Source organism: Neodiprion lecontei, chromosome 3 (genome assembly GCF_021901455.1).
Source record: "Neodiprion lecontei isolate iyNeoLeco1 chromosome 3, iyNeoLeco1.1, whole genome shotgun sequence".
Taxonomy (NCBI): domain Eukaryota; kingdom Metazoa; phylum Arthropoda; class Insecta; order Hymenoptera; family Diprionidae; genus Neodiprion; species Neodiprion lecontei.
Window position 1 is genome coordinate 38,184,010 of NC_060262.1, and position 22,051 is coordinate 38,206,060.

The following is a 22,051-nucleotide window of genomic DNA, read 5'->3' on the forward strand; positions in this document are numbered from 1 at the left end:
CTGTCCCCAGATTCATCGGGATGTTTAACGTAAGCTTTTCCGTTAAATAATATTATTATTAAAATAGTACATCGTCTTTTATTTAATAAACGACGAGCAAAAAGTCTCCAACTTGTCGCAGACACGACTTTGACCAGTGAACCCGTTCAGCGCGGTGCGGCACGAAACACGATTGTCGGAATTCCCCAACTCAAGATCGTCAATTAGCATGCGCCCGAGGCTGCCGTAATCGCTAGGAAAAACAAGGATATCTTTCTCGAAGCCTTTTCAGAGGCATTAACGCGCGCAACGCGAACTAAAGAGATAACGATGACGACGACGACGACGACGACGATGATGATGATGATGATGATGATACATCGCATGTGCATTATAATAAGACCTTACACCGGGTACTCAACGGTCTCAAATCTCTCCTTTACATGCAACAACAAAAGAGTATTAAAAAGAATGAAAAAAAGTATACACATTATAATAAGTGTACGTTATATATGAATGTATAATAAATGAAATACATGCAGAAATGCGTGACGCTTTCAAATCGTTGATGTAAAACAGTTTGTTATAATTCTCCCACCCATTATGTGTGATATGAATGTGATAAACACAAGACGAGTGGGATGAAATAAATTTTATACATCAATTAAATTAAATTCAACGACTAGTGATTTTTTTTTTTTTTTTTTAATATCATAAGAGCCGAAGGCGATACGCGATTTTGTATTTCGATCATATTATTTATCATAAGCTTCAACTCGTTAATCGATCGGTTTTCAAGCTCTATGTAATATGGGAGAATGGAACACACGCGATGTGGTATTTATTGTAGGGTAACACGATAGTGAGAATTTCTCATACATGTGTATAAACATATGGTTACCTATGGTAAGTAAATTGGAGAATAAAGTTTACAGCTCGGGTTATATCATATCACATATCTTACAACTACTAGTACACGGTATACGATAGGATATGGGCTTGGAAATTCCGATGACTAAATTACAAATAAATTCCGCTTAACGATAGGCTACTGCGTATATCTAATATACTAAACCGACGTATGCCTGTATGAGAAAAGTTACATGTACATAATGCACGATGTATAAATGTTATCCTGTATAAATCACGCATGTTCGTTTATCAGCTCTTTTAACTGTGTATAAAGTTATGCACTGCTGTTGCTTAAAATTCCCATCTTTAGACGCATTAAGATGAGCGTATATGTGAAAAATTATGCGCCGACCAACTCTGGCAATCCGATGATAACGCGTTTTAGATTTTCACTAGACTCGCGGGAAAACTCCGATGATCAATATCGTCAATTTATTGCCACCATTTGCATTTCCTAATTTCTCGCGAATATGCCGTCAATTCAAACCTCAATAAGAATTGTTGCTTTTTTTGTCAAACTATGTACTAAAATATTTTCTGCACGGAATGCGTTTCGGATATAAACTGTTAATTCGACTAAATCTTCAGTTATGTTTACGATTAAAGGTGATAGTGTTCCTGTATAATTAATATCAGGAAGCAGGAATACAGCAATAAACTGCGAGTCCAGCTGATTGATTATCCAATTGAGAATATAATAATAATAACAATAATAATTATGGATGTAACAAATAAAAATGGTAATGGCTAATAATTTACAAGCATTCCTTACTAGACACATACGCCAGTCATATAGTAAAATTTGTATTTCCCAAATAGAAGGGAAGAGGATTCTCAAAGTCGAACAACGATCTAATATGTAAACCTACAAGGCTGTGAAATAGCAGGAACTCTGATATGTGCGGACGCTTGTATAGAACTTGCAGATACCCCCCCCCCCACATAGCCGAGGAAGAAGAAATGTCGTTAGATAAATATCCAGCTATAATCCGAAAGGAGAAAAATATATTTTTCAAGCCAAATTGACGAGATCCGAGAAGAATATGATAATGTTTTTTGAAGAACATCACACAGCTTGAACTTATCATCGATAAGGAAGTTCGCAACTGTATCATTTTCTCCGAAAATAACGAATCGGGGAATTTTTGCTAATACGTCAATCGTCGAGGGTCAGTTTACTGAACTACATTACGACATCGCCTCATTCGTCGTCGAAAACAAGTGATAAACAAATATTGATGACAGCTATATGCCTATAATTGTACGTAGTTATACGTATACCACGAAAATCTCTCTGATGAATCTCGACTCGTTTCTTATCACGCGGTGGATCAGATATTTCATGTTTGATTATACTTGGCGAAAATCTATTATCCATAAAAGGGTAGTAAAATCTCTGCGAGAGAATGCTTGCGCGTATTAATACCGAAGAGATAAAACAGAAGCTTATGCGTATATAAAATGCTCGAGCAAATTTAAATGTAAAATATCATCGGCATATCGCTTTCCGAAGTGTCATATCATTAAAAAATATTCGTCAAAAGTCCTCCAATGAAAAAAAAAGGACTTGACATTCTTTTCACCTAAACCGTGTCATCGTTTTATCAATAATAAATTCCACAAAGAAAACTGGATAGTGATGAGCAGGTTGCTTAACGACTTGTGAGAAATATTCGACAATAGTTCACTAAATAGGTCGCAACGTATCAACATTCTTCATTATCAACAGTCCAAGTGCAGCAGCAGTCATATACGAGTGACCGTGTGTTTGATATTACTATAATAATATAATAACTAGGTATATATACATATATATATATATATATACGTTGTATATATTTATGTGTATATATATATATATATATATATATACACATAAATATATACAACGTATATAATTATACATAAGAAATCCTACACGTACAACGTGCACCGGCATAATTAAAGCGATGACGAATGAAAACAAAGATCATAACGATGTGGAACGAGAATAAAATACATAAGAAGAAAAAGACGTGCGGCGGGGATAAATTCTTCTCGAATGAACAATTTCAACGACACATCGCCTATCCGCGATTATTCACAACCGATCATCGAATCGGTTGCTACTACCTGCTTTTCCACCAATCAACGATGCGACACGTGTGTACAAAGTGGCGAAAATTATACGGTTCTACCTTAGCAGCACAGGTACGCACCGACACAAACCTGTTCGACGTGTATATTCGTCGTTTTGCGAGTGTTGGAAACGTGTGGGGGGGATTTCGTCACGCTGGGGAATCCCCAGCATACGTCCTGAGAGCGATATAATAGCCATACGTGTAAGTAAAGAACTCGGTAATCGCCTATATAGAAGGTCTGATTTCATGTGAAAAAATTTTCCTACGCGCTGATTTTGGCTATACGTGATAATTATCACGCTGTAACGAAGTCGGAAGTTGGTAACCTGATTGTAACGATTCAAGTTTCGGTAGAAATCGTTGTTTCGCGATTTCAGGAATGTCTGACGTTGCGGTAAGTTATAATAAAGGAAAATATATTCATATTTTGAAAACTCAGCTATACCTCAGTCACTGTAAAATTGCAACAGTATTTTTTTTGCCCCCTAAAGCAGTTTCGCTCCGTTTTTCGATTTGCGGTTCACCTCGGGATCCACTTTGAGGTCGGACTTTGACTAGTTTCTACTGCTTTAACGTATTCTTTTTCCATCGTCATTTTTTTTTGTGCACATTATCGTACTGACGCTCCGTGGTTGTTATGCGATTGTGATTCAAATCCGTAACCTGAGAAAGTGACGAACATTCTGGGACCAATTCCGTCATATTCTTTGTTCTATGACTGACTCGGTTTCTGCAAATCAATTTTCTTTCTTTCTCTCTCTCTATTTTTCCTGTAAAGTTTGATTCAGAAACCCACAGGGGATTTCTTTGAAACGCTAATGATTCCAAATAACAGCACAATTACGCTTGTTTGTTCTGATTTGAAATTATAACACCACTGCCCTGCATTTTCATACCCTAATGTTCGAAATTATTTTTCAAGCATAGTTTTTATCGGCTCGTGAGTAGGACAGAAATATTGAACTGGTTACGTGCTCGTAGATTGACTCATTTTATTCCAAGAACAACCAATAGTTCATCGTGTGCATAAATTACTGCACCGCTATAAATGAAAATTGACGAGACTACTGAACAGGTAACAAGATCAACTCAAGCCTTAAAATGATCGTACAATTCATGTGTGCAGGAACAAATCCCGAAAATTGAAATACGAAAAAGATTCCATCGAAGCTCACCTTGATAGTTTCTTTGCTCAAGGTCCTGAGGTATCGCAGGTGCAGGTCCTCCAGGTGGTGCGCTTCTCTTCTCGGACGACGATAGAGGGTCGGTCAATGCTCTCGCACAGGTCAAGTCTCCCGAAGTGCAGGCAAGATGAAGAGGCGTGTTGCCATTCATATCTCTGAGGGCTGGATTAGCCCCCGCGAGAACCAAACTCCTAACAATTCTAGCCTGGCGAGTCAACACCGCTACATGCAGCGGCGACAGATGCTGATCATTGAGAATATCCAGGAGGCAGGGATGCGGCGCCATTTTAATCAGCGGTAACGCCACCTCCAGAAAACTCTGGCATATAGCGTTGTGCAGGTGTCTGTAAAGTCAAAAATTTTCATAGTTAATAGGCAACTCTATTGGTGCGAGGCGAAAAATAGAAGCGAGTGATGGAACATTTATAACATGCTTCGGACCAACAGATCTATATCTATATATATATGTTGTCGACTGCGCTGCTGAATATGCTTTCAGCGAATAAGAATTCTCAACGTAATAAATAACCGATAACTCGTGTGTTATCTTGATCAAACACATATCCTGTTATCTCCAGCAGGCGAGCAGCTTGAAAAGAACACTGCAGGCTGGAGTTCAAATATCTGACACCTGCACCGTTCTGAGTTTTGAAGATAACAACAAATCATCGATCGTCTGCATAATAATATGCCAAAACCAGGAAAGTAAGTCAAAATACTTACGTGTCGCCGTCGTCGTCCTGCTCCATGTAGAAAGCCGTCCAATCATGCTGCTTGTGCTGCACTTGCCTGTAGGGAATGTTGTCGATGGATGGACCTGATTTGACGCAAGTAGGCTGCTGATGTTGCTGCTGTTGAGAAAGCTGCGTTGTTACAGGTGTGAGTTCTATAGGTTCGGCCTGGACCTTGCCTCCGAAGCGGTTGCAGTTTTGGGTTTTCAACGACAGCAGGCTGAGGTCGTCGCTGAGACCGAGGTCGACGCCGCTGTCGCCCACCACCATTGGTTCTTGGGTGACAGGGAGCTGTATCGACGAAGCGCTGTCGATCTCCAGATCGCCTCCACTGACGGTTAAATTAGTCCCAGACAAAAAGCCAGAATCGACGTGACCCGAGTCGAATCGTTCGCCGTACTTCTCTCCATCTGTAACAGTCTTCTCGTTTTTTTCACCACGCATAGAGTGGGACATTTTGACAGTCTAGACTATTCTCTTTCCGAAATTAAAGTGCGATGTCGTATTTTCTTTGATTTTCACTTCCCGCTGGTTCTTGGTATCGTTCACATGTACACACAAACACATGCACACACAACAGAGAGAGCCACAAACCACAAACGAATTGGGGCGATACGAACTAACTTTGAACAAGGCTTGATAATGGTAAACAACAAGAAAGAGGCGGTCGGTGTTTATCACTAAGTTACGGACGTACGTAGACGATGTCACTCCCGCACGTCACTCACACCACTCTTCGTGAAATTGCCCGACAGTCAACGGTAAACCGACAATGATTGAGATAGAGAAGGAAAACACAGAGGGAGGGATATTAGCGCGATGGAATTCCTCGTGAAAATTGATGCCGCCTGGTGGGGTGGGGGAGAAGATGCGTACCACGTGGTACGACGGAAAACAAGATAGGATCGACGAAATTCGTCTGTCGAACTGTGTAATTAAACCGCGATAACTAGACTCGGGTTCAAGGTGAGAAACACCGGCGACCCTGATGATATTTAGTTTTTCAGTCTCTTCGTATTTTACACTCTCATTTGACTAACGTTTCTTTCCAATTACTGTTATTATTATTTTTATCGTTATTATCGCACAGAGTCGGTCGCAATCGCGTAGTTATTGCGACGATCGTTCAACATCGGGACAGCTGCGGTGAGCGATGATTTTTCGTGTGTCATAATAGGAATGAATGGAATATCTGCGAGAGGTCGGATAGGTCGAATTTCGTTAGGGTTTCCGTGTCAGGCACGTGTTCGTTCGATATGATCACCGATCGGATGTCCAGTCAGTCGCACATGTACTTATGCACGTCTGGGAAATAGGTTACCCTTGGAGTGAACTTCGCGGTCCTGCTTCCTCGAACACGGCGGGCACTTGCAGACAAATTTCTTATTATCGTCGGAGGTTGCCTCGCGATTTCTCCGCGCTCCTCGTCCTCGTTTCTCTACTTCTGACAAGCCTAAAGAATATCTCTTTCTCCTTCTGATTTTGCCAAAGGGCGTGCGATCATTCGTCGTGTCGAGGAAACACCTTCGTACGCACGGTGATCCTCTGTGTGCGCGCGTAATAGTGTGTAAGTGAAGTGTTGCTGGTTGGATTTTCGTGCGGAATATTCGGCCTTTATTCGAATACCTGATCGCCAACGACGTCTTCCCGTTTTCGTCGATCACGTGCGATGGCACGCCGCGATCACCAGTTTATTATCACTAACGCTGGCACACTTTCTCGTTTAAAACACGCTCCGTCCTCTGGCGCGTGTCGACTCGCCTCGCTTTTAAGAACGGACTGAACAATGGCTGCCCTCGCGACACTAGCGCCTCTGACGGCCGAACGGCGAGGCTACGCCGATGGGAAAACCCTATCCGCCTAATGATTCTACCTGCTGTCGCCGCTCCCCGCCTCGCAGCGTTGAGGTATTCCGATATTTTATAAATATTACCAACACGACGGCAGGAAATCCCCTTGCTCCGCGCCACGTCTGAATCGCTCGACTTTCGATTTCGATTGTTTTTTGTTTTCCTTGTAATATCAGGTAATATTCTTTCGCGTATCTTTCGGTTAAAACGCTTACCGAGCGAGACGTCACTTTTCTTAATGTTCAAACTGCAACCGCTTACGATTGCGGTTATTGGATTTTGCAATAATCAAAAAAGAGATTAAAAGTTAAAAGAGAAATCGGGGATAAATTTGAAAGAAAAATTTCAACTTAAGCAACGGGTACTATAATATAATTGCGTTTTGGGTCGTTATATATGTACCTTGTACACCTCTCGGGATTCCCCTTCCTCTGCGCAGAAACATACTTTTACTGATCAAAATTTATCTGCTTCGCTGGACCGTAGAATATATACCCGATATATTCACTTTGCGAATTGATCGGATTTTCTTAGGGAAGAATTGTTCTCGACGCGGATTTAATTATAACGATTTATGATGGAATTTTGCATATCGCAATCGTTTCAATTAGACAGTTATCAGTCAATTGGATTAAGTGAGTTCTAATATTCCTTATTTTATTTTTCGCACTTATGAGAAATTCGGTGGCAAAATATTTCTATCTAACAATAAAGTCTCCGCTTCCAAAACAAGATGTCTTCGATATAGCAATCGTTATAATTAGACAGTTACCAGTCAATTGGAATTAGTGAGTTGTATTAGTCACCCGTTTCTGATATCACGAAAATATTCCTTATTTTCTTTTCCACATTTACAGCGAATTCGAGGACAAATTATTTCTATTTAGCAATGAACTAAGCTTTCAAAACAAGATATGTTTTTTCCCTGTATTCGATAATTTTTACAATTTACATGCTTACGTTACACGTATATGAAATTTTTAATTTCCAGTTCTGGATACAGTTTCTATAGTTATAAAAGATGTACGTCTCGCGTTCAATCCCGAGGTTATCGATATTACTGTACGTCATAGATACCACGTAATCGTGTAGTTCAACAAATCGGTGTAAATCCCCGTAAAGTATTCGTATTTTTTAAAGGCTCGAGACATCCAATTATTTCTTCAAAAATAGACCCTTTAGATCCGGAAGTTCCGAAGTTGAATATCGAAGGCTGCACCGACTGTACATACATCTTGGGTATGCGGCCTGCGTGGGAGCATCGACTCGATCCTCTTACTTCCAGGCAGGAAACTCGTTTGCAACATGGAAGCGGAGATCGCACAATGGAATCCTACCTCTCAGCGCTTTGTTACACATGCAGAATATGTATACAGCATTATATGCATTCTGGTTCTCAATCGGCGCTTCGGCCATCGACATCGATGCAGATCGACGCCTGCATTGTCTTCGAAAGAAACAGGCTCGTTATCTCACATCTCATTATTTCCGTTCTCGCGCCATTCATGTTGCAAGATTTATTCAACATCTGCTAACGTACAATTCATAGTTTTTCTTTCAAAGAATGTTGAATGAATGACTGTCGTTGCTGCAAAGGAGACTTGTAATCTTGAGGTTTTCAGACAGTTTGTTCTTTACAGAATTTCTTTGCACCTTTTATTCAGATACCTAGATTGCACTAGTATGGAGGCAGTCTTACAATAAAAACCGGAATGTTGAACTTTCTCCTTTCTTTTTCTGGTTATAGCTGACCTCAACAACTGCTGATAACGATTTTATTTCGGCCGGATGTTTATCAGGCTGTAATCGCATGTTCTGTACATGGGTTAAGTTTTTTAGAACGCGTACGATATTATATATGTAATATTAAATATCCCTGAGGGAGTTCAAGTCAAATATATTACTGTGACGAATATATCGAATTTAGATTCATGTGTTTGATTAGTCATCGAATCCTCTATTATCTTGCTTAGTAATCGATCGATTAGCTGTATATAAATGGCTAGGAATAATTCCGACCATTGCCAGATAAAACCAATCTGCGATCAATTGTACGAAACGTTTTCACGATGGTCATTAAAAAAAGTAAAAAACATTCCCTGACTTTTCCGTAACCAAAGTCAGATTCTTTCTCTGACTAAAATGTTAAGCAATAGTGCCAATACGATTAACCAATTAAGTTGTCTATGAATAGATCGGTGTTTAAAAATGTGGACACAACCTATTCACGGTTGAAGCAAAGTAATTTATATTCGTATATCCGAGCTTAAGTACAGAATACTATATTGTGTAACAAGGAGGTAAACTCGGTTTTTTCAGGCTGAGCGCAAGTTTGCAATATGAGTCGTGGATGAATTCGAAAACGAATATTGCAAATACGCGAGGCGAAAAGACCGTTGCCTCCTTGTTGCACACGATTTTTTATATAAAAAGAGTATGTCACGCCTTTTTTCACGAAGTACGAAATTGAGATTAGGGTCGCGTAACGTCAAATTTGTTCGCACAGTAAAGAAAAGACCACTTTTAAAAGTGTGGCCACCTCATGAAGTCGGAAAATATCCTTCACATGAAGATGGACGTTTTTGAAATCGATGAACTTTTGTTGTAAAATCGAGATCTTGAACACACATTTTTATGTTATGGTTCCAAAATGGTATGAGAATGCTAAATACAATTTTTTTTTGTTTTTTTTTTTTTGAATTTTTGTTATTCAAAAAATAAATTTATCTTGAAATTTATTTTTAATTATGATTTCTTGTATTAAAAAATAAAATGAACACAAGCTCCTTGTAGTAAAATTCGATTTTCGTTTTGTTTCAAGAGACAACAAATCAAAAATCAAAAATATGTCGAGTGATAATATAATTAATTTTACCACTATGAAACAACTGCCCGGTATAATATCGATATTTATCACGAGAGTAAGATTTCATGACTATACTTAATATGAAGCTCTATTTTGAAACTAATAAAAATTCACTGCCAATAAACAATTGAAGGTTGATAGCTAGCTACAGATTTCGGAATAGAGAGATAAATCAGATTTAAAAAATTACCGATTGATAAGAACGCAGTCTGTTGAGCAAGAGCGTAAGCCAGAGCTAATAGAAGCGAAATTTGAAAATGGAAATTATCAATTTGACAATGCCTAATGACTTACGTCAAAGGTTATTTGTACTTATCACTAGTTTTCTGTGAAATAAACAATACTATGAAAGTAATATCGAAATATGACAAGAGATACGTCATTTTCCTGAATCAATAATGTAAATTTTATGCAAGGTTCTTGATATTGAGTTTTTATTATCTTTCTTTGAATTGAGGATCGTTTTCTTCATTTTACTCTTGAACTAAAAGGTAAATTGAATTTTACCAAGACCATGGTTATTTTAATTTTATTTTTCACCACAAGAAACCGTCATTTAAAATAAATAAAAATAAAATTGTTGCTCCGTATAAAAACGTACTTATTACGTAGATAGAATATGTTTATGGAAACTAGGGCATCCTTTCAACTTATGCTAACCCGTGAATCTTGTCCACTCCATTTATTATACATCTATGGGTGCACGGGGCTAAGCGAAGAATTATATACCCGAGAAGCAATGTTTCTTTTACGGAATTTATAAAAATTTCCCTCGTCTATACTACGAAAAGCACTTTATTTCTCAACACGATTTTTATTAATTAAATATGTCTAGCACGCGATACTTTCGAATTTTGATTTTTCGTGGAAGAAGGTTAATTTTGATCGTCCCGCCGGAGCATGGCACCGTTCATTTTCCCTGATCGATTGAAATATTCCCCGACTTTTCGTTCGTTTTCGGGTTTTCCCTGACGAGTGGCCACCATGGACTTCGCTGCGGATTAAGAAGATACAACATATTTGTTTTACACAAATAATTAGAAATCGAACAATATGTTGTTTCCGAAAGTTAGCTTTGCTGAATTTATGAAGCATAGTAAAAGTTTGAGTACAATTTTGTTTTAAAAAACTACGTTTTTCCCTGACTTTTCCCGGCAGACTAAATTCCCTGACTATTCGCAGTTTTCCCGATTCACCCGGTGACTCGCCACCCTGTATGTACGTGATTTGAATTCACGTACGCGTCCGCAAGTTTGTGTAAATTTTATTTCTCCGTTGTTACTCGTCATCTGTAATTAGAACGGTGCACAAGTGCGTCAATTATGCGACATATGCAGTTTGGCGTAACGAAGCATGGCTTTCCTCCGATTCTCAGGGCGATGTCGACCTTGATTAAATCGAATTTCACCCCCGCTTACATTTGCTCGATAAGCGTGAATCGAATAGTAAACGCAATTGGGAAATCGCGTCGGTCAGTCCGTACAAGTATTCAGTTATTCCTTCGGGCCTTACCGATCGTTTCGGCTTCGGAGAAAATCAGCGTCGAGGTTCCGGTATTCCTTCCACGGATTACATATAGTCACTTAAATTCTTCGCGAATCGATGAGTGGTAGTGAAATTTTGAGAGACACGCTCTTTCCATGAAATACTTTTGACTTGTCAGCGGTGTTAATTGCGGGTTTCTTGAGTCAACCGCAGGTGCATGTGTACATTAGAGTGGTTAAAGAAAATCGACTATTTTTTGCTAAAAAAAAGTGCCTTTATGGCGGAATTACGTATATAACATAGTACTTGTAATAATTACAAAATGAATTGGCTTAAGTTGAACATTAATCGAACAGCATAATATTATAGCGATTGAAATGCTTTACAAAGAAAAGCCACAACATTTTGCGGTAAGTCTAGTATTTTCGCCGTTAATCTCGAAAAAAGTGAATTGCATGATTTCAACTTTAACCTTGAATAACTTTTTAAAGAGTTTACTTTTTTTTTAAAATCATACGACACCCTTTTGTATACCATTGAATTCCCTGGAAAAATACGTATCGAACATTTATGGACATTGCCTCGTTACTAAACTGAAAAATTCAGAAATAACTAAAATTATTTTCTCAAGTTAATAAAATGAAACATTGCGTTCACGAACCACTAAATATTATTATTAAGGGCTGGAGTTACAACAGGCGTTTTATTTCCTGTTCCTACAACTATTGAACAAGTGTCATTGTAAAAAAGTACTCAATTTTTCTAAATCTATCTGCTTCCTCGCTGGTAGCCGTACGACGAAGATCTGAACGCTTAGGAATGTCTTTTAACCCTGATGATGGCTGGCTCGGCCCAACCGAAAAGTCGCCAAAAGAAGCCTAACGGCTTTAAAACTTAACAAAATTTGACCTTCCCCGCCGAACGTCTCACTCATAAACCAGTCTAGTGTGCATTATGTCAGGCACGAATGGTTTTGCCGAGCCCCGAACCAAACTAGGATGTTTCACCGAGGGTCGTGTGTTCGACGACTGGAGGAACGGCTACCGAACGAGGGGTTTACGATAGTCTCAAGGGTGCGTGGAGAAGATGGGAGGATGGAATAATTCAAGGTACAACGCGTACTATGCCAAGGTGAAACGAAGCCGTCGGAAGTTTACGGAGGCGGAACAAAGGTGTCGGAATTTGTTGGAAGTAGAATGGCGGTCTTATAAATGATGGGGATTATTTGAATACTGCAATCCTGATCGTTTATAAAACCTTCATTCCAATTCCGACAAATTCAATACAACCTATATGAGTATTACATTACAGAATAATTGTTCATATTCGTGCAACGGGTTTTTTTGGTTTTTTTGTTTGTTTTTTTTTTGCCGTCACGCGAAACAAAAACTTTTCTTCAAGTAAGATGTGATCTTTATTCAACGTCCAAGGTCTGTCGATTAATCTTCTTGAAAAGTGAAGACTCTTTTCCCCCCGAGTACAAATTGCTAGAAATATGAAATTCCGAAAACGAAGTTTACCCATGTTTCATACTCTCTAAACTTGAATTAGTGAAAATTTAATGACTCCCAGTTACAGAAAAAATTCAGTGATATAAATAACTACTTGTACTTATACTTATACGATAAAGATGATAGAAGCAAAAATTTATAGCTATGATAAAAAATTTCGAAACTTATTTATCAACATAAAAAAGACAAATACAAACTTTATAAGCAATAAATGAATATTATTGTTATTTTTCTATGTAGACAGTCGAAATTTATTTAAATATAAACTCAAAAATTAAAAAATTAAAAATTCTCTTGACCTGCGATTAATCATTATGTTTGAACAAAAGTGATTTAAATTCGAAACTGAAGTTTCTTTAATTGTTATTTGCAATTAAACACGAAGCGGTCTGTATATCTCCTTAATCTCCTAATAAATGTGTCGATATATATTTATGTCTGCTGTGATCTATGTAATGCATCATCTCGAGTCCCACATTGTCACTACCAAGCCGATACTTTTGCGGTTTTTCCTCTGATGTTTCGTTTCCTGGAATCTAATACGCTCCCGATGATAATCGTATCTTCAACTTTGCACGTATTACGTTATCGTCTTGTGAACACAACATACATCGAACAATCCGATTGTTCGCATGCGCAGCATGGATTATTGTGATTTTTATTATTGTATCCAAGGTAACGTATCACTCACTACAGTCTTGAAGGTCTTGTCAGTTATTTGATCAATCGCGCATGGAAAATGCTTTTAAGTGCTACGTATAATATACTAATGCAGGAATTTATGCACGCAGGTAGTAACAAAACAAAAAAAAAACCAAAAAAACGTAGAAAAATTTTGAACAAAGCTAGAATGCGAAACGATTTCAAGATGAATGTGGTAATGGAAATTTTAACGTTACTCCCAGGTAACGTTTTAGTTTTAAATATTACATGCATCGTGGAATGGATTTTAGGTATGATGGCGATACGTGTAATGGAATAAATATGCATCTAAGCAGATCGAACGGTTCATTTCTGAACCTTCGGCCCCACGATGCGAGGGTACAGACCTGAAGTTGGCTCCTTCCTAAGGCATGTTGCGAACTGTGTGTTCTACGTTTTCACACGCCAAAGCTATATATTATATCTGGGGAAAACCTGAGCAAGTTTATTGGTGCAACGGTGCATGAATGAAATAAGGTACTTATCTCTGGGTTTCGACAAACATCTGGAGACGACCGTCCACGTCTGGCGGAGAAACGTGACAAAGTTTTGAGGAGTCGATTATCGTTCAGTAAAAACGCCCCTGAGATAAACGTCGAAATTTTTCCAGGCTTTAAGTGTCTGTATTGTTTACACACCCATCCTTAGAACGAGGCTAAAGCCATTTATAAACGACCTCCGTTCCTAGTTTAAATGCATATCTAAAGCTTCACTAGCAACGCCTCAAAAATTTTATTGCTCATCGCGTGATGTAATTTTTCTCGACTTCTACACACGAGTCGTTAAATGCATCATTAACAATAACCTCGCAACATGAGATTTTTATTGCTGATTGTCGAGGGTCGGGATTTTTGACCTGCAGAATCAGCGCCATTAAGTGCCAGTTTTAGCACAACTTGCGCCTCGGGCCAAGATTATATGGCACTCCTTTCCAAAAGGACAAATTATCAGCTTTCTGCTTGATCCATTAAAACGGACATAAATCAATAAACCCATGTGAAAATTTCTAAGACTTTTCGTCAGCTTTACCCAGAGCTAACGACTTAGATTTAGAAAGTTTTTGTAGCTCCTTTTTTTATACTTTTTTTTTTTGCTTGTAACTTTCAAATTATTTTTTTGCTATGAGAACGAAGGTTGAACTACAGCTTTTGATGACAAAGAGAATTTAACGAAATTTCATTTTCCACAGATTTTCGTCAGCAGATACCGAAAGCAAATCCGCAAAATCGAATTTTTTCGCAATTTCGTTTACGATGGAAAGCGTTGCTGAGTTAATGAGCCTTGATTGTGCAATCGTTGATCGTAAGTAAGTTTTTATCAGTTTAAATTTTGAAACACTACGTTCTCTACTGCCTACGGTTAGGGGAATAGTAGCGATAATGCGGAACGCGATCCATACATTCGGATACAGCTCCTGAATATTACGCTGCTTGATAACGGAAAAAACTTGTTGAGGCTTATGAGCTTATTACACAATAAACTTCCGTACGTCCGAATCGGAATCAACTTCAAGCTTTCGTTTCAAATTGGCACAAAAACTTGCATAACTTCTTTTCGTTCGAGGATTTTTTTAAGATTGTACAAAAAAGATCATGATTCTGAGAAACAGAAATAGCTCCCTGATCTACTTTTTCCTTTATTCGCTGTACAATTTCAGCGCTGTTTCATCTCCTCTGTCTTGTTAACTCAGATTTATATTGTGAAAGGAATTACTTGTACAAACATTTCTTTCACTTCTTAAAAACCACTAACAATACTGACGAAAAAAGAAATGCTTCGTTGTTTGAAAAACTACGCGAATAAGAAGAGGAAAAAGTCCTTTCTTCCTGCGTACAAAAAATATTGTAACTTTATATCGCCAAGTATATTGAGCAAATTTCAAACGTAGAATAATATACGATTTAGTGTTTGACTTGTTTTAACGATATTGTGAATAAACTTGTTATAAACACGAACGTACATAAATATCTTGCGACGGTCAATAAAAATCAGACAAATTATCGGATGAGGAAGTGAAGAAAACGGCCATTATGAAATCATATTCACCTTCGAAGTCCCAATCGGATCTGTCAGGTGCTAATTCGCTGGTATAATATACACTCGAGACTTGATCATTGGCGGAAACAACGAGTCAATGACAGCCGAAATTGTTCTGTCGTTAAAAATTTTATCACAACTGTAACCTCGCTCAAAGTTATAAGCACCGAATCAGTCAAACCAAATTGCACTTTCTGATTTACTGTCTTACATTAGCGTTACATGTAACAAACAAGTTTCGTCTGATTATTTAAAGTACAATAAGTGATAGTAATATAAGCACAATTGGGGTCAAGGAACTTAATTGCTCTCAAATTTTGCCCCCCCCCCCCCCCCCCTCCTGCCCCACAAAAATTAAGAACAAGTGCTTAATTTATGGCGCCATATGCCCCGCATGGTTTCATCGTGAAATTACCGACGTTCGCGTCTCGTTTTTCCCAGCTCACATTCGAAATTCTAATTGACAGCTTAAGCATGCATGTCAATTGAACTGGAAAGGTCTGCATGTTCTATGATGTCGGGGAATTTTTGGATTATTTGATAAGCCCGGGGTTTTTCCGCGTAACGTATTCCTCGATCTGCACATATTTACGCTTTATCGCGAATTTTATTATTCGTGAAGCAATACAATAATCAAACAACAGCGTTTAAAGAGCTGCAGTTTTTTCCTCAAAGTTTACCACTTCGCTCAGAAAAAAATCGAATAACTTCGCGCGTTATATTATGATATTAATTGTTTTGATTTATCTTTAATGTCTTCTCGATAAAGTCTGCGAAATTTTTTACAATTGGCAGATTAGTTTAAAGTCCCCGTGCGGTAAATAACCATTGCTGGTTTTCCATTTGAAATTATCTCTCATCGTTTATTTCTATGTTTTTTACAGTCATTATACAAGTCATAAGCTACAGCAGAGTTCAGAGAGGTAATAAAATGGCGTGTTGAAAAATATCTTTCAAGATTTAGAAAATCGTAAAATATGTATTATATCGATGATCTTATCACACTTGGCGAGTCCCCAAATCATAAGATCCCATTTTGCAGTTGCTTTGAACTCTAAACCTAAACTCTAAACCTCCTCCAGATTTTGCGACAGTTTTTTTTCAATATTTATTATAAAGGTTTTGAGTAGCACCTTGAAAAAAATTTTTTAAACGAGCTACACTAACTGATACCTACATACAGCTTAAAATAATGACTCTGGATCAAAACTTACACGCATACATTCATTCTTGTTCCATATAGACAAATTGCTTTTATTTTTTGAGACAAAAGGACAGTAGTACAGATAAGCGCGTATTAACAGAAAAAAAATCTATTCATTGTCGCCGTTATGACAACGAGAAATTAAGGAAGTAGAACCAGCAAATATATTTGTTTATCGTATCTTAAAGCCATGTGATAAAAGAATGATAAAAATTTTTGTAATCTTTGCGGTTACCACTGCAACAATGAAATGTTTCATAGCATATTAATTTCACAGAATTGAAATGTAAACCAACTGACGTACCCTCATACACATACATATAATACATTGTAATAAAAAAGTACAATCATAGACAGAAAGATTCTCACCAACTGAAACACTGTGAATTTTGAGTCCTCCTGTAGATTTCAGAATTGAATCTGGCATTTCACACAACTATCAACAACCATATTGCACGTGGTTATACGCGGAAGTTGTTTTGAAAAGACACGTGTATCGGTAAACGGTGTAGTTTGAAAAATTAAATCGGATCGAGTCACTTTTTTCCGTAAAATTGATTTAATTATTCACGATATGTTACAGGACCGGGCGTATTCGTAAAGATTCGCTGCACCAGCGAAATCTGAGAATTGTCAGCGACGAAGGCTGCGGAAAGAAACGCTTCCCTGCTGTCTCGCCAACGAATGCGACAGCGACTGGACCTTCCCCGAGCTATTCGACTCCATTCTTTACTGGTCTGCAGCACATATGCCATTTCCTTGTGCCCGCTATGTACGCACCTATTGGGCGACCACGTAGCCCCGGCATCACTCTAAAGCCGACGAACCGTTCGAACAACGGTGGGAAGAATTTACCGGGTAGGAAATTCCTGCTGTGGCTTCAGTTGGCTGGGAAATACCAAGAGACCGTACCCCCGGTGAGGGGACCCTCCAGTCTTTCGCACCCCCGCCGGAAGGGGCCCTTTTCAAATTTAATGCAGCCTGGTCGATGCACTTTCGAGCCTGCGCTGCAGTCAAAGTCTCTTTCTTACCTGCCTACCTCCTTTTCTCCCTTTGTCACTATCCAGTCGCCCAGCGAATTTCTGTATATTTCCTCGAGTTACGACGTATTTTAGACGGAGAAAGAGAATCGGTTGCATAAATCGAACAGCTGCGAATCGAGATATTTAGGCGAAGAGTAACGAATATAGGGTAAAAAATTTTGACAGAATTTGAATAATTGAATCGTAATCGGAAAATGTATTGCATACAGAGTGAACTGCTAACTACTAGACGTTTTAATGCGCATGCGCTAAAATTCAAGAGCAAGAGCAGTTGTTTTGTCAGGGCGACCAACATTTATAAATTTAGATGATAGATCACCCTTATGTATGTAACTCACGATATAACCTGAAAAATGTTGGTCACCCTGACAAAACAATTGCTCGTGCTCTCGAATTTCAGCGCATGCGCACTAAACTATTCGGTTGTTAGCAATTCACTCTGTATATGTATATATGCATGACTTACTTTAATACCTGACAGTTTTTCAAGCGAATTTCCTTTCCCGTGCGAAATGCGATCGGATACGGATTTATCCGTGCAGTTCGACGCAGTCTGTGAGTCGATCTAAAGTGCATTTTACGGCTCTCGCAAGACGTTTCAAAATTCAAGGTCGGGTATATATTTCGATTTTGTTTCTTCTTATATACAATCGCTTTGCGCAGCTTCTGACAGCAGAGTAATGGCCACAGCGATAAATAAGGCGCAGCGTAATTGAAGATTTATTGAAACCTATTTCAAGGCCTGTTCGAGAAATAGGAACTACGAGAATCGTAAATATTCGTTTTGGGCAACTACAATTTGTCCGGTTCGTGAACGAATGTTCAAGATTAAATCTGTCGCTTTCAACACAGATTACAAACGCGTAATGAATAATTTATATTCGTGTATTGTTTTCCTAAGAATATTCTGTACTTAGTTGCACTGAAAATCGGGTAAAAAATTCGACGGGATAATGCAATGTAAATAATGAGTGTACAAAATATAAAAACTTAATTTTAAAAGCTCATGAGAATATTTGTCATCGTATTATTACTATAAGTCCTCTGGTACTTATAGATATATATATATGGAGACTTACAAGGATGAATTTGCTATCACGGGAGACAGAAGATTTTTATAAACCATCATCATACGGAATGAAAGAACATTTACTTAAACTTTATAAATTACAGCTCCAAGCGATTTATTCACGTTGGAATAAGTATAAAAAATAAAATCAAACTCTTGCGAAATATTGTATAATTTAGGTTTCTGGCGAATGTGAGGCAATTCGGAAATTCACGAAGTCACGTGCTGCAATACACCTTGCCTCACCAGACCTTCACACTCAGCGCGTGGCAATAAGTACTGGCTATTTTTCTTTAGGAATATCACCTCCCCATCCTCCAGATCCAATTTTCCATAATCAACTAAACATCGTACCTGCAATTCCGCAAAAGTCACCTTGACGATAGGAAGAGAAAACAACCAACAATGGTCTTGCACAATATTTGGCAAGTCATGACTGTGACTCTGAAAGTTCTATGCTACGATAACCTTGAATAAATAAAACTCCCAAGGATTATCTAGAACATCGTAATTGCAGAATGTCAGAAAAGACTTAGCGGTTATCATCAATTATCTCCCCAATTAATCGATTATCCATCTCCAATTCAACACAGGTTTACGCAATTTACTTTTGTGTACACAAAGGATTTAAAATTCAAAACTCTGTTACCTCAATGTAAAGCGACTTTGGAGGTGTAACGTCAGTGGCTAAATTCAGCCCGTAATTATCGCCAATGGATCTCATATAAGTGGCTAAAGCTTTGCTGTATGATGTGAACCACTGTACTTCTGGTTCGGAAAGCAAGGATTTTATTTCAGGTGGTAAAATACTGCCAAATTCCCACCGCATCTGCCTTATTTTCTGCAGCCTGTTGTACAGATATGCCAAAATGCATCTCTTGTTCCTGCTTATTGCCATGTGACGAACTCGCACGGAAGAATAGTTTGGTGGATCCGTTGTTGGATTTTCTCTGCGACAAATAATAGTGGTTAGTAGTTTTTCCTGCTAATAAATGTACAGGCATTCCAAACTATTAAGAATTACTGCACAGCTGAGTAAGTGTTCAGTTTACTTTCAGACTAATTATGATTTCCAAACCAATTTCAGATTTTTTAAGCAAAAGTTTCAGTAGTAATCACTTCGGAATAAGGTTTTCATAATGGATAAAATTTGTAGAATTTAATTTATGATTTAGCGACTCATGCCAAATTAGGACGATCTTTCTGTAGTCGATGACTAAGTTTTGAATAAACCCTGACGTTATTTCCAGGAACACTATTAAGTTGCTGTGAAAATTTCTCATGATTGAACATCCTGACCATGACGGTAATAAAAATGATTAATAATAACAGAAATGACGTATATTATCGGCGAAGTAAATAAAACAAATACCAACATATCATCGAAATTAGCTTGACAAAGAATTCGCATTTCTTCTAAAACCTGCCGGATACCGTCATCCTAGAATACAAGCAAATGTATAGCGCGTATTTTCATAACCTGAACCAATGTTTACATGATTTTTACGGAACTCAAGACCTGTTACTCACGTTAAACGGCGGGATGCCCTCAGCGGAACGTTCGAGTTCCTTTATGAGCTCCAATGCTTTTTCTCCGAACATAGTACAAGCGAATAATTGTTCATTAATAAAATGCAATTTTCTATTTCCTACGCGTACGCAGTCATTTGTTTACAACCTGTACGTCACATCAGCCGGTACAGTCAGTTTGCTTTTGCGTCAATTTTCTGAGTTGTACGATATTAAGTGGTTTCGTTGGCCTATTCTGTTAGATCAGGCCAATGAAATTACATTTAGTGTTGAATTGTCCCAGAAAATTAACGTAAAAGACATGCAGCCTATACTGTACTATACCGTTGACTGAAGAATATAAAGACGGATATCCCTGGGTGAATTTTTGTGATCGGTTTTTGGCGTGCAAGTGCTCAAAGTTGGGTGAAGTTTGCGTTCAGTATCCTTCGACCGGCGGATTATCATTTCCGTTTTTATATTTCTCGTTTGTGGAAAGTGAATTTGGCAACACTTTGTCGATTTCTGTATTTTGCATGTTACAGACAGCACGATCTCACCCAGAAACATCTGTTTAGACCGTTTAAAGTTACGTTATGTTAGGCTATTTTTCGATAATTTGAGGTTACGTTTCGTGTTTGGTGAATGAGGTTAGGTTAGGTTAAAGTACCAAAAATGTCGTTCCTCTTACGAAGCATTTTAACAAAACTTGAGGGATGTTCGGTGGGTCGAATCGCGAGGTTCAGTTCTCTGGTGACTGAAAACAACGATGCAATAGAAACGGAGCCAATTATTTCGATAAGCGAGGCGATACAGCAGGGGCGATTTTACGAAAAGCCGAAGCAAGTATGGCTAGAAAATTTGGACACGATTGAGGAAAAGAAGCTCGGTCTGATGATGCTGCATCCAGAAGTGTTCGGGGCTCATCCTCGCATTGATATTTTACACCAAAACGTGAGATGGCAGAGGATGTACAAATTTGTCGTAAGTTGAATTACTGCTTTCAAAGCAATGTCTTTTCTTATATTCACGCTACCCTTTGAATATGAATTAAATTTTTTTTACTCGGATTTTAGTGTTACGCTCACACGAAGACGAGAGCTGAGGTAAGGGGAGGCGGACGAAAGCCCTGGCAACAAAAAGGCTTGGGTCGCGCTCGACACGGGAGTATACGTTCCCCCTTATGGCGTGGTGGCGGCGTTGCCCATGGCCCACGGTCACCAACAACGCATTTTTACATGCTCCCCTTCTACACCAGAGTCTTAGGCCTCACTTCGGCATTGACAGTAAAGTTCGGCCAGGACGATCTGCACATTGTGAATGATTTAGAAATTCCAACGACAGAGCCTGGGTACATTGAGGATCTGGTTTACCAAAGAAATTGGGGACCGTCCGTATTATTCGTGGACGTACCAGACATTATGCCGAAGAACATCACCCTGGCGACTGATGAGATCAAGCATTTTAATCTCATGCCAGTCTATGGTAAAAATTTCCTTTAGATAGTTTAATCCATGTCCCTTTGAAGCGCGAGACATCGCTTACAGATATCCATATTATGTGCACAAAAGTTCGGTCTTCTGTTATTTCTTCTTTTCCAGGCTTGAACGTTTACAGTATGCTGAAGCACGACACGTTAGTTCTCACAGAAAATGCTGCTCGAGAGATAGAAAGCAAAATACTCCTGCAGTTGAACAGAATGAATGATCGGGAGGTGACAAAGAAGTTCCGACTCAATCAACAGTGAGGCTATTTAAAAATAATTAGTGTTTAAATTGTGTATAAAATTATTTCTTAGAGAATAAAGGAGGCAGTTGTTGTCTGAGAAAAATTACATGACACTGTTCAT

General features: G+C 38.4%; 3 protein-coding genes and 1 long non-coding RNA gene across 4 annotated transcripts in view; 2 read left to right on the plus strand and 2 right to left on the minus strand.

Moving 5' to 3' along the window:
- The window catches only part of LOC107226465 (NF-kappa-B inhibitor cactus), a 30,885-nt gene extending 13,712 nt beyond the window's left edge, over nucleotides 1-17,173 (minus strand). Inside the window, exons 1-3 of the mRNA XM_046733807.1 lie at nucleotides 16,951-17,173; nucleotides 4,919-5,336; nucleotides 4,187-4,539 (exon numbers count right to left, since the gene is read on the minus strand). Coding sequence (XP_046589763.1) covers nucleotides 4,187-4,539; nucleotides 4,919-5,336; nucleotides 16,951-17,008 — 829 coding nt within the window. The 5' untranslated portion in view covers nucleotides 17,009-17,173. The remainder of the gene's footprint in view (nucleotides 1-4,186; nucleotides 4,540-4,918; nucleotides 5,337-16,950) is intronic.
- LOC124293330 lies at nucleotides 13,649-17,299 on the plus strand. Its single transcript, XR_006903262.1, has 3 exons — nucleotides 13,649-13,817; nucleotides 14,530-14,642; nucleotides 17,165-17,299. It is a non-coding gene; the product is annotated as an uncharacterized LOC124293330 (long non-coding RNA).
- Nucleotides 17,300-18,755: 1,456 nt separating this feature from the next.
- On the minus strand, nucleotides 18,756-20,520 carry LOC107226470 (DNA replication complex GINS protein PSF1). The gene is made up of 4 exons (XM_015667291.2): nucleotides 20,224-20,520; nucleotides 20,070-20,134; nucleotides 19,343-19,643; nucleotides 18,756-19,047 (listed from the first exon to the last, which is right to left on the minus strand). Exons 1-4 carry the CDS (start codon nucleotides 20,293-20,295, stop codon nucleotides 18,904-18,906), a joined length of 582 nt encoding a protein of 193 aa, XP_015522777.1. The 5' UTR covers nucleotides 20,296-20,520; the 3' UTR covers nucleotides 18,756-18,903.
- Nucleotides 20,521-20,649: 129 nt separating this feature from the next.
- Nucleotides 20,650-22,036, plus strand: LOC107226468 (39S ribosomal protein L4, mitochondrial). The gene is made up of 3 exons (XM_015667290.2): nucleotides 20,650-21,186; nucleotides 21,279-21,687; nucleotides 21,804-22,036. Exons 1-3 carry the CDS (start codon nucleotides 20,878-20,880, stop codon nucleotides 21,947-21,949), a joined length of 864 nt encoding a protein of 287 aa, XP_015522776.1. The 5' UTR covers nucleotides 20,650-20,877; the 3' UTR covers nucleotides 21,950-22,036.
- Nucleotides 22,037-22,051: the final 15 nt, after the last annotated feature.

Bases quoted from the DNA above. Each gene is read 5' to 3' on its own strand.
- LOC107226468 (XM_015667290.2), top strand. From the start codon at position 20,878: ATGTCGTTCCTCTTACGAAGCATTTTAACAAAACTTGAGGGATGTTCG. The intron at 21,187-21,278 runs GTAAGTTGAATT...CTCGGATTTTAG, and splicing joins AGAGGATGTACAAATTTGTC to TGTTACGCTCACACGAAGAC. The intron at 21,688-21,803 runs GTAAAAATTTCC...CTTCTTTTCCAG, and splicing joins TAATCTCATGCCAGTCTATG to GCTTGAACGTTTACAGTATG.
- LOC107226470 (XM_015667291.2), bottom strand. From the start codon at position 20,295: ATGTTCGGAGAAAAAGCATTGGAGCTCATAAAGGAACTCGAACGTTCC. The intron at 20,135-20,223 runs GTGAGTAACAGG...CTTGTATTCTAG, and splicing joins AGGGCATCCCGCCGTTTAAC to GATGACGGTATCCGGCAGGT. The intron at 19,644-20,069 runs GTTGGTATTTGT...TATTTGTCGCAG, and splicing joins CAAGCTAATTTCGATGATAT to AGAAAATCCAACAACGGATC.